The sequence below is a fragment of the Manis javanica genome, chromosome 5, assembly GCF_040802235.1.
Source record: "Manis javanica isolate MJ-LG chromosome 5, MJ_LKY, whole genome shotgun sequence".
Lineage (NCBI taxonomy): Eukaryota > Metazoa > Chordata > Mammalia > Pholidota > Manidae > Manis > Manis javanica.
The window spans coordinates 103957396-103973607 of record NC_133160.1 but is presented as its reverse complement, the minus strand read 5'-3'; the positions used below and the strand labels follow the sequence as shown (position 1 = coordinate 103973607).

The 16212-nt window shown below is 34.3% G+C and overlaps 1 protein-coding gene and 1 long non-coding RNA gene across 8 annotated transcripts in view; one reads left to right on the top strand and one right to left on the bottom strand.

Moving 5' to 3' along the window:
• Positions 1-16212, top strand: part of ARHGAP24 (Rho GTPase activating protein 24) — a 504620-nt gene that overhangs the window by 225459 nt on the left and 262949 nt on the right. For all 5 annotated transcript variants that reach the window (XM_037021162.2, XM_037021163.2, XM_073237336.1 and 2 more), the window contains one exon: positions 12099-12186. In XM_037021162.2, the coding sequence (XP_036877057.2) occupies positions 12099-12186 (88 nt within the window). Of the gene's footprint in view, positions 1-12098; positions 12187-16212 lie in introns of those variants that run through there.
• The window catches only part of LOC108400448 (uncharacterized), a 65193-nt gene continuing 50950 nt past the window's right edge, over positions 1970-16212 (bottom strand). For 2 of the 3 annotated variants that reach the window (XR_012131682.1, XR_012131680.1), the window contains 2 exons: positions 5505-5548; positions 1970-3616 (listed from right to left, as the gene is read on the bottom strand). This is a non-coding gene — a long non-coding RNA (uncharacterized lncRNA). Of the gene's footprint in view, positions 3617-5504; positions 5549-14890; positions 14962-16212 lie in introns of all 3 variants that reach the window. The other variant, XR_012131681.1, reaches the window with a different exon arrangement.

The following is a 16212-nucleotide window of genomic DNA, read 5'->3' as shown; positions in this document are numbered from 1 at the left end:
CCCTGAGGTCTTCCCTTGGCCTCCTACCTTAACCAGTCTACACATTCTCCCTAGAACCTAATTCTGTGATTTTAAATGCAATGTATAGTCTGATGATTCTCAAAACTAAATCTCCAGGTTGAATCTGTCTCTGGAACTTGAAATTCATATATCCAACTTCCTGCTTGTCAGTTTCTTCTTATGTCCAATGGGCATTTCGAACTGCATGTGGCCTAAACTCAACTCTTAATTGTCCCCTAAATCCTTTTCTCCCTCTTCTGTCTTCCCCATCATAATGTATGAGAATACCCAACCCTCTGATGCTCAAATGCAATTCTAGGCATTATCCTTTATCCTTTCTTTCCAGAAGCCCCATGACCTGCCAGTTAACAAGTCTTCTTTACCTCCAAACCACAACCCAAATAATAAGAACTTTTCTTCATCTAAGTGACTACTCACCTTCTCTATCCTGAGCTATCTGGACTCCTGCTTCCACTCTCCTCCCTCTACAACCCACTTTCTAGTCAATCAATGGTCAGCATGTTCTTTTACAAATTCACATCAGATGATACCATGTTCAAGACCCTTCAGTGGCTTCTCATTGCACTTAGAATGAAAATCCAAATTCATAACCTTATCTTATAAACCGGGACCTGATCACCCCTACCTCCCTCTTTAATATCACCATTTTCCCCTTCAGCTTCACATGGATGAACTTTTCTTATATTTCAATCTCAGCGAAAATGTCATCTGCTCAGAGAGGTCCTCCTTGAATAACTCATTCCAAAGTAGCCAGCCAGGAACTTTCAAACATATAACCCTGTTTTAATTAACTATACTGCACTGTACATTATCTAATAATTCCATTATGTTTTAAAATTTATTTATGGATGACGGATATATGTATGTCTTCCTTCATTAAAATGTAGCTTCATAGGAACAAGGGCATTGTCTACTTTCTATGCTGCTATATCTTTCCTCAAAACACTATCTGACCTAGAAAAGAAATGCAATAAAAATTTATGCTGCATTATGATTTTATCATTGTCATGATATCAAGGTGCTGGGTGCTTGCATTTTGTTACAGTACCTCCTTTATCTAGGAAATCAATGCATGTTAAAACAGTTTAAAAAAATTCTACTTAATGTATTTTAGAAGTGAGGTTTTTATATTAGTTTTAACTATTGAAAATTAAACTAGATTTTAATGTGATTGCTGCATTAATTATCATTGATTGGGAGCAGGGTGAAAATGTACATTTGGAACTTAGAATTGAATGGTTCTTTCATTTTGCTTCTTAATCATAGACAAATCAATATTTTTAAGTTAGATGGAAAAATCAATGTCATTTGGGTTGCTTGGGGCAAAAGCCAAGAACAAACATATTGTGTGATATTGTGTAAAAGCAACTACAAAATCAATAGAATTTCCAAGATTAAAAAATATGAGACATTGTGAATCTGAAACTCCAGTCACTGATATTTTCCCTGAGATTATTTTGCTGAGCAAGAAGAGTATCTGTTTGCCAACGAAAGCCAAACTTAAATTAAAAATAAAAATATTTGCATATACACCCACATTGTCAAAGAAACTTGGATATGAAATAAAGTTTTTTAAAAAGTTGTGCCTCGGCTCATACTCCCTACAGATTCTCAGTTCCAACTTGCCTTAGTATATCTAGAATAATACAGAGCCCACTAGCTGTATCTTTAACATGATGAATGAGTTAACTCAAAACAGCTTTTCATACAAAAAGAGTTACTATTTTATATTAAGTAATATTCTTGCAATGTAGATGTTCTGGAGGAAAAGTGTGAAGGATATTAAAAATTCAACTATATGGAGAAAAGTGTTAATTTTTTGTTTTAATTTATTTTTTCTTTACATATCATTTTTATTTTAAATTTCATTTGTGAATAGATAAAATATTCAAGCAATTTTAAACTAAAACTGTAATAAATGTTTACATTGAAAAGTCTTACTTCCCATTCATCTTTACTCCTACCTGCTCAAACTCCCTACAGATAACTACTTTCATTAGTTTCATGTATATTCTTCCTATGATCTTTTATGTGAATAAAAGTAAATACAAATACATGTTCTTAGTATCCTTTCTTTCTTAAAGTATAGCACACTGAGTGCTTATTTCTAAATCATCCAAGTCATCTTTCTTTGTCTTTATAACATATCCAGTAGAGAGTTATATAAATATTCTTAATAGATATAATTTATTTTATTTTTATGACTGCATAATATTCCATTATGGAGATGTACCATTGTTTATTTAACCAGATTTTCATTGATGGGTGTCTGAGTTGTTTCTAATCCTTTTATTATGAACAATGCTGTTTGTAATGCAAATAGCCCTGCAAATACATTTCTTATGTCTGGGTGTGATAAATATCACCAAAGTGCTCTCTGCAAGAATTTTACCATTCTGCCCTCCTTTTGCCTCCCACTGTGAGTGCTGTTTTCCTTGTCATAAAACTTGCAATTTTGCAAAAGCATATTATCTTAACACAAGTAAATATTGTACTGCATATGCAATTTCAGCACCAGATTTTAAGGATTATATTGAACCATAATTAACTGTAGGCCAGAGAAGTAGGTGTAGCATCAGCTAAAGAGGATTAAAAAAAAAAAAGATTCAAAGTGTCAAAAGCAGCTGTGTGATTAAGTCCCAAGTCTTCATGCCAGAGACATTTTTCTCCCAGTTGAATTTCCCAATTTTAAGATTTAAATATATGGCAAGTTATTTAACTATAAAACTGTTTTACTTCGTTGTTTAAAGAAATTAGCAAGATCATTGTATACAGCATCCCAGTTTACTTGGTGCTTTAGGTTTTACAATTACAATTTCTTCCAGGGTTGAGCATTGGTCCTTTTTACTTTACTTTTTAAACACACAGAGTTTGCTAATTAAGGTAAATGATTAAGTGGGGCTATTTTAATTATAATCAATCTTTCTGGTCCACTGAAAATGGCTTATTGGACCCTACTTTTTAGTTTCCCAGATTTTACCATAATAATTATCAAATGGCTATGACTGTTTTGCTTTTCATATTTCTTTTTCATAATGAAACAAACTCAAAAATACTTTTTTTTCCTTTCTCTCCTACTGCTATAGACTTCATTTCAACCTTTGGCATCGACCACCCCTTAAACAGCTGACTTTCTTTTTCTAGTTGAGAAATAAGAAACATTGCAATATTGCATATATTTTTGGCCACATAATACAAAGTCAGGTTCCCAGTAATTAATTGAGAAGGGTTAGCAATTGAACTCAGTCCTCTCCAGCTAAGGACTCCTAGCCTTGCCACAGATTCTGTCATGGGGTTTCAAGGACGTGAGTGTGACATTGGTTTAATCAGTTCCTCTTACTGAGAGTAGAGGGTTGGATGAAGAGTTTTAAAATGATAATCTAATTTTCCCGCATTTCCAGTCATTTTTTTCCCTTATAGTCAAGGAATTTCTCCATTCTCCAATGAGTTGAAAACATATAGACAAATAGGAGTGACCTCAATGTAACTTTAATGGTAATGACAATGTTTCTGGGGAGATGTTCCATTAGACAAGAAATTCATGTACTTCTTCTGTCCAGATGGGGAGTTCACATGGGACTCAGGGTCCTTGCGCCTAAGAAGAAAGGGTTAAAAATATTTAAATGCATTATGTCAAAGCACCAGACATATTTTTCTCTATCACAGTTAATGCTATCCTGTTAGCCCTCTAGGATCTGAACATATGTAATAATATTATGAAAATGCTATTTTAAATTAAAATGAACCCAGAATGACAATGCTGCTCAAGTGCTAAATCTGTAGCTTATAATAGAAAGCAGCAAGATGAAACATTCTATATAGAGAACTTGTTTATTCAGTAATTATAAAAGAACTTCATGTTATTATGTTTGTCATCGTTAATTTAAATGTTTTGAAAAGATTATCTGTATTATTTGCTTTTGTGTTTTTTATTAGTTGAGAAAATGTAGTACATTCTGAAATGTAAACAATTTTGTTAATATTATGCTATTTCCTTTATAAGGCAATTTATAACAATGCTTAGGTCAGTGTTCCCCAAATAGTTTGCAGAGAATTACTTCTGTAGATTCTAAAACTACCAATTTGCAAGTCTCCCTTTCTGTTCTCTCTCTGGCAGTGCCCCAGGAATCAGTGTAACTAATTTCAGAGGCTAAGAAGAAACTTGATAACTACTTATAAAACTTCTCCAAACTGCTTTAATTAGAAATAGGACCATAAACTGGGTTAATAGTTAAAGATAAAATTCTCTTTCTTAGAGCAGCTTATATTCATTTATATATATTGGGTTAATATATATAATCTTATATATTATATATACTTATATATAATATCTTGTATAAATTGGGTTATATATATATTGGGTTAATATATATAATATTATATATTATGTATATAATATCTTATATAAATTGGGTTAATAATTAAAGATAAAATCCTTAGAACAGCTTATATTCATTTATTCATTCAGTTTTTATTATTCAAACAAGTATGTATTAGGAATGTACTATGCAAGGCTCTCTGCTAGGTGCTCTCTGAGCTTCATGTTCCTCATCCATGAAATGAGAAATACCTAAGCCAACTGAGTTGTTAAGCAAATTAATGATATAAATAGCATACATATTTGTTTAGCAAAGTAATAGGCAAGAAATGTTACAAATCATCATTATCAACATTGTTGTTACTATTATGATAGTTCATTGGAGGTTTACTTGTTTTGGTTAGTCTTGCTATAAGATATACATGAACACTTATGAGGATCTCATTATTTGGAGATTAGTAAAACACAGACTCAAAATATCTTTGAGTCTTCTGGAATGTAAGAAAGGTTTTTAAAAAATACTAAAAGCAAGTAAAACATACTACATACCAGCATTTTTCTATAAAACTACATACATTAGCGCACAGTGATTTTGTGAAATAGGTTCTATTTTTATCCCACTTTAAGCAGGTAGAACCTGAGGAAAGAGAGGCTGACTATCTTGTCTGAGTCACATGGCAAATTGATGACAAAGTGGGAATCTGAACCTAGGCAGTTTTGACTGCAGAACCGATTTGCTTAACCACAGACTTCTTCTCCATTGGTAGATTGTTATATATCCAGAGCCCTTCCAGATACAATTTTATATTTTTCATACAATTATAGTATTCTGTTTCCTTTTCGTAACAGGGGCTTGTCTGTGATAGTTTTTTTCCCCCCAGTTTTCTGCCTTTTCTGAATGATTCTAAGATCCAGGAGTACAAAGACATCATTGGACTTTCTCACCATTCTATTCTCTGGGCCTAAGATAGGGGCTGGCCCATGCTAGGTGTTGTTAAATGAGTATTTGTTGAATGAGTTAATGAAATTCCTTGCTACAAAACAAAAAATCAAACCAACCTATATTATTGTAATAAAAACTGTTGAATAAAATTTATTTCATCTTGATATTATTTTCAAACTATTTTACTATTATATTCTGTCAAGTCCTATTAAAAATACATACTGATTGTTATGCTGAGTTCCTTGTGATGCTCATCACTGTTCATGCTGGGAAAAAAAACAAAACCCTCATTATTGTTCTTATGGAAACTAACGAAGCTACTGTATATGCATATAGTTTTCCAATCCAAATTCCAGAAAGTAAAATCATGATGCTTATTTTCAAGAGCATCTACCTTACCCAGTATCTTATGGACTCCATTCAGTAATCTGATACTAACTGGAGTTGAGCTTTTCTAGTAGCAATTTTAGCTAAAAACAAAATATTAGTGTGGTTCTGAATTATGTTTCTTTTGCCAACTCTTACCTGTCAAAATATAAAATATTTTAAGATTATCCCATTTGAAGTTTTAAAGATTATTTATAGAAAAGCTATTCCCTAAAAGAGATAAAAAAACATATAATTCTGTTCTGATATGCTGATTGATTATTGACATGAAATTATTGCCTTATGTACTAAACTTCTATTAAAAAGAATGCATCTGCTTCTTATACTTGGGCCTCTTTTCTCTGATAAGATGAAATTTTCAGAGAGGTATATTCAATATCATGGGGTAATATACCCTTTTGTAGAAAACTCAGAGCACTTGCACCATAGTTATTTTGTCACATAAGACTCCAGCAAGAAATAGATGGCTCCACCTCAAAAGAGGTCACTGGAATGGATCAAAGACCTGAATTCAAGTCATGAAACCATAAAACTCTTAGAAAAAAACATAGGCAAAAATCTGTTGGACATAAACATGAGCAACTTCTTCATGAACATATCTCCCCAGGCAAGGGAAACAAAAGCAAGAATGAAGAAGTGGGACTATATCAAACTAAAAAGCTTCTGTACAGCAAAGGATACCATCAGTAGAAAAAAAAAATCCTACAGTATGGGAGAATATATTCATAAATGACATATCTGATAAGGGGTTGACATCTAAAATATATAAAGAGCTCACGTACCTCAACAAACAAAAACCAAATAATCCAATTAAAAAATGGGCAGAGGATCTGAACAGATACTTCTCCAAAGAAGAAATTCAGATGGCCAACAGACACATGAAAAGATGCTCCACGTCAATAGTTATCAGAGAAATGCAAATTAAAACCACAATGAGATATCACCTCACACCAGTAAGGCTTGCCACCATCCAAAAGACAAACAACAACAAATATTGGTGAGGTTGTGGAGAAAGGGGAACCCTCCTACACTGCTGGTGGGAATGTAAATTAGTTCAACCATTGTGGAAAGCAATATGGAGGTTCCTCAAAATGCTCAAAATAGAATTACCATTTGACCCAGGAATTGCACTTCTAGGAATTTACCCTAAGAATGCAGGAGTGCAGTTTCAAAAAGACATATGCACCCCTATGTTTATCTCAGCACTATTTACAATAGCCAGTAAATGGAAACAACCTAAGTGTCCATCAGTAGATGAATGGATAAAGAAGAGGTGGTACATATACACAATGGAATATTATTCAGCCATAAGAAGAAAACAAATCCTACCATTTGCAACAACATGGATGGAGCTAGAGGGTATTATGCTCAGTGAAATAAGCCAGGCAGAGAAAGATAAGTATCAAGTGATTTCACTCATCTGTGGAGTATAAGAACAAAGAAAAAACTGAAGGAACAAAGCAGCAGCAGAATCACAGAACCCAAGAATGGACTAACAGTTACCAAAGGGAAAGGGACTGGGGAGGATGGGTGGAAAGGGAGGGATAAGGGGGAAAAGGGGCATTACGATTAGCACATATAATGTAGTGGGGGGGTCATGGAGAAGGCAGTATAGCACAGAGAAGACAAGTAGTGATTCTATAGTATCTTACTACATTGATGAACAGTGACTGTAATGGAGTATATGGTGGGGACTTGATAATGGGGGAGTCTAGTAGCCATAATATTGCTCATGTAATTGTACATTAATGATGGCAAAATAGAAAAAAAAGGGGGGGTCACTGGAGAGTGTGTGATAAAGAAACCATTTACAGGATGTTGGAAAGGTTAATAGAAACCAACAGATAGTGAAAACACTTGGTAACATATTACCACTATTAGCTTTACTGGAACCTGGGAAAACCTGCAAGTTTAGATTATATAGACTAAGGCAGCCAGTGCGACTAGGGCCAAACTGCAGTAGCATGGAGGCAGATAGGTCAATAAATATCTTGGTCTGTCTATCTTGTGACCTGCTGACCTCCTGCTCTGACCTGTAAAACCCAACCTGAAGCCAGAGGTCAAGAGAGCCTGCTTTATGCAATTTTTAGAGACTAGTCTCCTAGGGTACAGAGTGGAGTGATGGGTGGAGAGAAGATCTCGAAGGGCAAATAGAGACTATCCAGCATAGCTACTAACAGAAAACTAAGCAAAGTTAAAAATTAAATTAACATAGGTTTGGCCCATAGTGCATGGGCTTTGCCTCATGGAGCTTGAATCTTCCTAATTCCCCAGTTCTAACAAGAGGCACCACCTCTCTTCTAAATGTATAGAAGAGAGAAATTGCACCATCCCTAACTCTTCCTTATTTATTGCCTTCATTCCCATGACCAGTTTCTTTCCTATTTCTTAGAAGTATATCTCCAATAATACATCTCTGCAAATTTATGCCACTTCTACTGCCAACATCGTTTGTAGACCTTGACTTTGACATCTTATGGAATATTAATTGCTTTATGGTAACAAACTCCTAAGAGGCTGGTATTCTTAAATCTCCATCTGCTTTGCTGAAGAATCTACTCTGGTTCTCAGTTGTTATGGATGTCCAGTGCAGCATCTGCTGCTCAGGGCTAGATGTTTCATAGCATGTCCTCAACAATGTCCATCATCTTTACTTCCTCATTATCCCTCCATGTGAAGCTTCTCCGTATTCAGTGTGCTCCGTGCATATGGCTCTAATTACTGCTTTCCTTGATGCTACTTCCTCTGTTTTTGAAGATTACTAAATCACTAACTCTTATAACCTTATCTTCCTTTAAAAACTATTTCCTTCATATTATCTTTCCTGACTAAGCAGACTGTTCTAATGACACTCTCAAACCTTTATTATATTTGTTTGTTTTTCCACATACTTTGGCATTTATTTGTTTTATAGTTACATATTGTATTATTCTTGTACTGAGAGTAAAGAGTATTTCTTTCACATACTACAAATCATTTGAAATGATTCTACAAATATCTGACATCTGGTAGTGACTTTTGAAACAAATTGAGTACTTGAACTATACTTGCTTATTAGTGGTTTATTTGTTTGGTCAGCTAATTTAGAGCAACTCTGGAAGAATTAGCCAAACCCACACAAACAATATATACTGTTTTACTAGTAATTTCTGTCTTAGGTATTTGTCTTAGGAATAAGTTAAGGAGGAGCTCAAAGATTTAGTTTTATGGATGATTATGAAAATGTTCTTTATAATAATACTTACAAAAAACTGTAACCACTTTACAATAATAGAGGGTGTAAAAGTATACATATTCAAGCAGGTGTTACACTATTCAGCTTTTTAAAATGGTATAGATTATTAAATCACCATAGGAATATATGATTTTTGAGTTTTGGATCAGATAATAAATAAGTCTTTATTTTGATTACTGTTCTTGTAAAATGTATGTGTTAATACATATATTTACACTAATATATACAAATATAGGAAGAGGTGTATGGTGTAAATATTGGCTATCTTGTGGTTAGATTATAGATATTTTTCTTTATTTGTATTTTTTGACAATATAGATATTGCAGAATACTTCAAAAATACCTATTAAGACTCTTAGTTATAGACTCTATATGGTCTCTATACCAGGCGATAGGGTTAGCTGTTTCAGTTAAATGACTTTATTTTACTTACTAAATGACTTAATGAATTAACTAGCAAATTTTTGTCAATTATGGTATCTCTCCTGTCCTAAACATTGTCAATTAACATTTAGACTATTACATTTACATCATAATTGCTTGGAAAACTGTCAAAATATAAAATCTGTAAGATGTCAAATTAAAAATGAAAATAAAAATTTCAGTTGAAAGTAGCTATTTCACACATATATAAAAGACACTAAAGCGTAGCATTACTCTGCCTTCTAATTACCAAGCGAGGTACTTGGGACTTAATGGAGGAGTATGACTTATGCAGGACAGTGGCCTGAATTCACCTTACAGAATACATGGACAGATTTTAAGATCCTAAGTAGAGCCTGAAGACATAGAATTAAACAGGTACCATACATACAATAAATCATCAAAACATGCATGCATAAATGAATATTGTATCTATCTGGTAGGTTAGATGCTACATTCTCAAACTAAGCTAAATCACAGATTTAATTACTCTATAAAATCATTCCAGTAAGTAAAATAAACTTGTAATTGAAACAATTAATTATATCACTTTGTATAGAAACCACACAGATTAAACCTATATATTAAATATGATGAATATTTTCAAAGTATTTAGTATTTTTTAAGTATTATTGAAAAATACCAGTAAACAAAATGGGATGCTTAGGCCAGAGACTCTAGCTATGAGAAATAGGAAAATTTATTTCCTAGAGGAAGCAGGCAAAGACAGCTCACCGTGTGAACATGCAGGCAGAGGCGAACTGCTAACCTACAATCCCTGGGTCTTAGTTAGGGAGTGCTATACTCTATCATTCTAAGCCCAGAAAGTAGGCATAGAGTTGAGGACAATAATTTTCTTTGTCAACCAGACAATCCTAAACTGAGTAAAATATTACTTGATCTAAATATTGTTTTGTGTTGGGAAAATGGGCAATATAATATAGTGGATAAGTGCATAGACTTTTTAGTCCAGTATGCTTAGATTTGAATGCTGGCTTTACTACACTAGCAGCATTTATTCATTCAACTACATTTATTTTTTAGCATTAACCCTGTGCTAGGCAAAATGCTAGGCACTGGTGGTAAATTGGACAGTAAAACACATATTATCCTTTCTCCCTTACATTTTAATGATTGAGATAGACATTAATTAAATAATCTTAGAAATAACATAATTACATACAGTGGTAAATCAGTCCAGGAAAAATTTTGGAAGATATGCAAGCGTATTTTGGATGTAGTCAATCTGAAAAAATGGGTATAAAATAACCCAGAAATTAATATAGTCCTAAGGTAGATTGGAGTATGATGCTCTTTATAGAAAGACAGTTGGCTTGATCAAAGAAAACCACAGAAAGCATCAAAAGCATGTGGAAAAATTAGCATAGAGGTGTGGGTAGAACCAGACTACTCAGAGCTTTATCCTAAGGCAAATGAAAGCCATTGAAGATTTTTAAGCAGGAATGTTGCAAGATCAAATTTCTATTTCTAATGATGATTCTGGCTGCACTAAGAAAAAAATTGGGTTGAAATATGTTAAATATTATAGAAAATTCAGTGAAAGGTGTTTGAAATATTCCAGACAAGAGACAATAGTCACTTGAATGAGGGAGTGGTGGTAGTAGAAACGTAGTAGAGATAATGACTTATACATTTCTGGCATTTGCAGATTAGACAATGATGCCAGTAACTGAGCTAGGAAATACATATATGAGACCAGAATTAATTGCAATTTAATTTGACTAAGTTTAGTTGAAACATGCTTTTGAGATATCTAAATGGAAATAATAAGTTCTTAGATATAAAGGTCAGAAGCTCAGGGAATCCTAGGTTAGAAAACTTAATCTAATATCATTGGTTAATAGTTGGTTATTGAAATCATAGGTGTGGATAGATAACTTGGAGAGAGTAAAGAGTTAGAGGAGAAGAAATCATTGTATAAATCATTGAAACACTAATATGTAAAGACCTATTAGAGTCAACAAAAGAGACTCAGTCAACAGAAAATTTAAGAGAAAAACTTGGAGAAAATCAAGAAACCAAGGAAAGAAGGAGCTTAATGGTAAACAGTGCTGAATGATTGTGGGAAGTCAAGTTTATCAAGGATAGAAAATCGTCAAGCAAGCAGCTTGTAAGCCTCATGAAAATGAAATTATGGGTGCAGGGACCAGGCTGCAGTGGATACGTATAAGGAAATAGATTTGGTGTAGACTACTCTTTGCTAGATGAAAAAATATAAAAAGATAATAGCTAGAGAGGGAGGTGAAGTCAAACTAAATTTTTTAATAGGATAGATTTTAAACATGTCAGTACAGAAGAAAATGATCCACTGAAGAGGAAGAAAAGAGAAGGGATAATCTAGAGAAGACTATGGCAACACTGGCTAAGTTATTTGTCTCTGTCTTAGTTTTTGCAGCTATAAAATGGAGAAAATAATACTTGTCTTATAAGACTTTCTGACAATTAAATAATATGATGATGGTAGAATGCTTAGTAAAATTTTTGGCAGAATGCATTTAGTAAACTGGTCCTTAAAATGAATTCAGCACATAACACAGTGTCTTATACATGTTAGATGGTTAGCAAATATTTGTTAAATGTTGAATGGATATGATTCTGTTACATGATTTTTGATTAACTGGGTCTATAAATGAGCCTGATGCAAATTACTATTTACTGGGTCACAGATGCACTTGGATATTCACTGATGATGGTGATGATGTTTATTTTCAGTATTTGGTTGTTGATGTTTTGGGCATTTGTCTTCACAGGGTACTATTTTTCTGCCTGGAAATAAAGTCCTTGAACATCCCTGCAATGAAGAGAGCCCAGGGAAATTCCTTTTTGAAGTAGTTCCAGGTAAGCTATTTTTTTGGTTTTATTAAATTACTGCCATCCCACATCAGTAAAGGTGTCAAATTTGGCTAGTGTTTACACAGATCATGATTCCAGGTAGGTACACTGGTAAAAATGAACACACACATACACACATATGATCACATGACTGTTGGATAACCATTTGTCCTTGAGACTTTAGAGATGACTGGAAGTTATGACAGTATTTGTAAGTGACTTTTGGAGACAAAATTGATTTTACAGTGCTTCTGTGATATGAAATTTGGCAAGAGGTTACAGATAGAATGTATTGCCCTGCTGATTCACTGTCCAGTTTCCTCACAAAACTGCATCTTAAAAAGCCTGTGCTATAAAAACAAAACAAAACAACACCCCCAGTCCCCGGCCTTAATGACTGACCAAGTACTGCAGTTCCGTACCTCAGTTTTGCTCTCAACCAACCACTTCCACATGTTTGGCTTGTAGAGTTGAGGACATCTCTGCCAAGTCGTCAGATCTTGCAGTTAAATTTCTTCAACATCTGTTCATTTTTTTCTAGTCATCTGCATCCACCCCTCTTAAAGTACCTGCTCTCCACTTAAATTTTTGACTCAGCCAGCAACAATTTCTTCAAGGACAGGATCTCCTTCTTTGATCAGTTCTTTAACCCTTCCTTAACTCTTGAAGTAAGAAAATGGGCATTAGGAATTTGGTTTTTATAGCATTGGTTCTGGCTGACCCAGTTTATATGATATTGGTATTGATTTCATCATTCTAGGGTATGTTAATTTATTTGGGTGATGAATATGTTATGCATATCAATAGTGCTGACAGAAACTCAGTCAATAAAACATTTTGTCCCAGATTAATAAATGCTTAGAGTCAAAAATGTGAAAGCATATTTTTCCATCTCAATGAAAACAGCTGTAGCACTGAGTTCATCTGGCTCACGATGGAATCCATGACTAAATGTTAATTAATACAGCTGAAGTGCAGAAAGGTTAGTTAGATGCACTGTGTATTTGTTTCCCCCCAGGGAGAACATATTGTAAAAAACCTGAATCTTGTTTGCCCTATTAAAATCTTTTTATACTTACTTCTTAGTGGAATACCCTGTATGAAACTGAATTCCAGATGTTGCAAAGTCTTTGAAGTATCACTGGAGGAAATCTCTTTCCCTAATTATTCTCAAACATAAGTGCTTCTTGGCTTTTAAATGAGCATGGTATTAAGCCAGCAGCTTTGAGTCTTTATCTCCAGTAATGCTAAAGGTCTACTTTCCCATTCTATCTACTAAATATGTAGAGATTTGGTGAACATATTCTGATATAACATAGATGGATATTTTCAAAAATTTTCTAGAGAGAACTGTGTCTTCAAGCTCAGGAAGTCACAAAACCTCTCCTCAGAGGGCTGCTCTAGGCATATGTCTCAGGTACAGTACATATGACATAATGGCTTTTGATGAGAAAAGCTTAAGAAGTTTAAGACTGTGATGTGGAATCTGTAAGTTGTCCTTTCAAGGAAAAAAAATTCTTAAGTAAATTCAGGTTTGCTGCAGTAATTATGGAAATAAACACACTGTACACATGGCTCTTCTGAAAAGATGATTCTGAGAAGTGACTGGTAGTTACCATAGGGGATTGGTTGTGGTGGGTGAATGAAATAGGTGGAGCGAATAAAGAGAAACAAAATCTCAATCATAATATAAATGAGTCATGAGGATGAAAGTACAGAATAGAGAATATAGTCAGTAGTTCTGAAACATCTATGTTGACAGATAGTAACTGCACTATTCAGAGTGAGGATTTTAATGTATACAACTATTAAATCACTGTTATATACTTGAAACCAATATGATATTGTACATCAACTGTACTTCAATTAAAAAAATGAATACTTCCTGAATCATTAATACAGTATGTAGTAGCTTCTGCATAGGTTTTCTAATTCTGAACCTTCTTACAGAATGATAATAGAATTGTGCAAAATACTTCTGTGGAGAGAATGGAAGTTTCTATGTCCAGTATCCTTACCTGATCCTGAACTACTTGATGATGTAACTGGCCTACTGCTAGGCTACTGCTTCCATACCTATAGGCAATAATCTATTATTGACTGAGTCACTATATATAGAGCTCTGACCAGTGCTCTGGGTGGAGGCAGAGATGGAGGTGGATTATGTACCTGCGGACTGCTGGATGCAGACGTGATTCTAGTGCTCAGCCTACCGCCATGAGAATAGTGCTGGGTATAAACACTTTTACCCAAGAAAGTTCCACTGTCATTTCTCTGTCTCACTGAATCCATAGTGAACTTGCCTGGGGCTGAAACCTATTGGCAAGACAGCTACTCATAGAGGGAGTTGGAAAAATACTATGGCTACATTGAGAATCATGTTTCTGTCATTAGTCCTGGTCACTGGAGCTTTATTGATGCGCCCCTCATTTTGGGACAGAGTTTCCAGGCAAATGCTTCTGTATTTGTATGGGAATGTATATCACATGATTTTAATCAGTTTTTGTAGAATCAAGATTGCTTAGAGGGACTTAATACATCTTTGCAAATGGCAATGACAAGGTAATATTCTAATCATTCCAATTATGTGATAGTTTGACATGGTGAATCTGGGAAGTTGTGAGAGTGTTTCATTTATCATAAAGTGTAAGAGACAGGAAGGATTGCAAAAATGTGGTCATACCTTGTACAGAAACTTTCGCAGACCTACCTGGCAACAGATCCTCATAACACATACTTTTCCTGTGGAATTCTCTCCATCACCACTTCTGAAAATGCATCCTACAAACGGTGATTAGAGAGCCAACATGATTTTGTGTTTATGGAAAAATACCTCAAGCCTACCTACCCTAGGTGTATCAGTGGATAGAATTAAATCATTTAATCCTACCTGCCTATAATGATTCCTGAAAAAGCTGGCAAAAGCCTCCAGGAAGCTCATCACCAAATATTCTAGCACTGTTTACATACATACACATTTCTGTATTTTTACATATTTGTGGTATGTGTCTTTGTGATTTATCCATATATGCTATGTTGCTAGTTTCTGTTTTCTTTCATTTTTTTGTTTTTGCTTTAGTCTGAAATGTCCTATGAAATTAAGTTATAATCATATGTAAATAATTAAAAAAACCAATATCTTTCAATAGAATTGAGGATCTTTGTATATTACTTAATTGCATTTGCATATTATATTTCTATGCAGGTTTTAGGCTTTATAAAAATCTGAAAACAACTACTATAATTTAGTCTTAATTTCTTAGTCCTACTATCCCATGAAATGAATTGTTTCTCTGAGTAATGCCATTATTTATAGCATTGCACTCCAATTTTTTCCTATTTCTCTACTTGGTATTCAAAAGGAGATGTTAGCTGACTTGGCAAATTTGGAGACTTTGCTGTCAGATATCCCAACTTTTAGACTGGAGTGAACTTTTATGGCCGAATGCTAAGCTTTTGGGAAATGTGGTTGAGAAAGGAATGTTGGCACACCTTTAGTGTTACAGTTTTTGAAGAAAGAAAGTGCAGTTGGTTAAAATATGTTCTGGACAGGTTTTCCTTGTGACTTTTAAATATATATATAAACAACACTTAATGGAATGATGATGTATTTACTTTCTTAGAAGAATAAGCCGTCAGAGAGAGAGAGAGAGAGAAACAGCGATTCAGAGACAGAGACAGGCAGAAAGAGATAAGGAAGTATGTAGTCCACATAGCTGGAAGCCACATCTTTCTTCTCATTACTATATACTTAACACCTAGTGCAGTTGAATGCATGGTGCTGAATAAATATGTCCTGAAGTCTGAGGAATTCCAGTCATATGCCATGGTTTTATTGTTGGCGATAACTGCTCCCAACTCGGCTATGCTGTACTCTCATTTCCTGCTGTGTAGGCTCTGTCTATCCCCTGGCACAGCAAAGACCCTTTTGTGATCCAGACCCAAAAACCCCTCAAGTGGAAGGAAACCCCTCCTATTCTCTTTACTATTTCTGCCTTCCTCTCTGATAGTGATGCCAAGAGAAAGATGGAT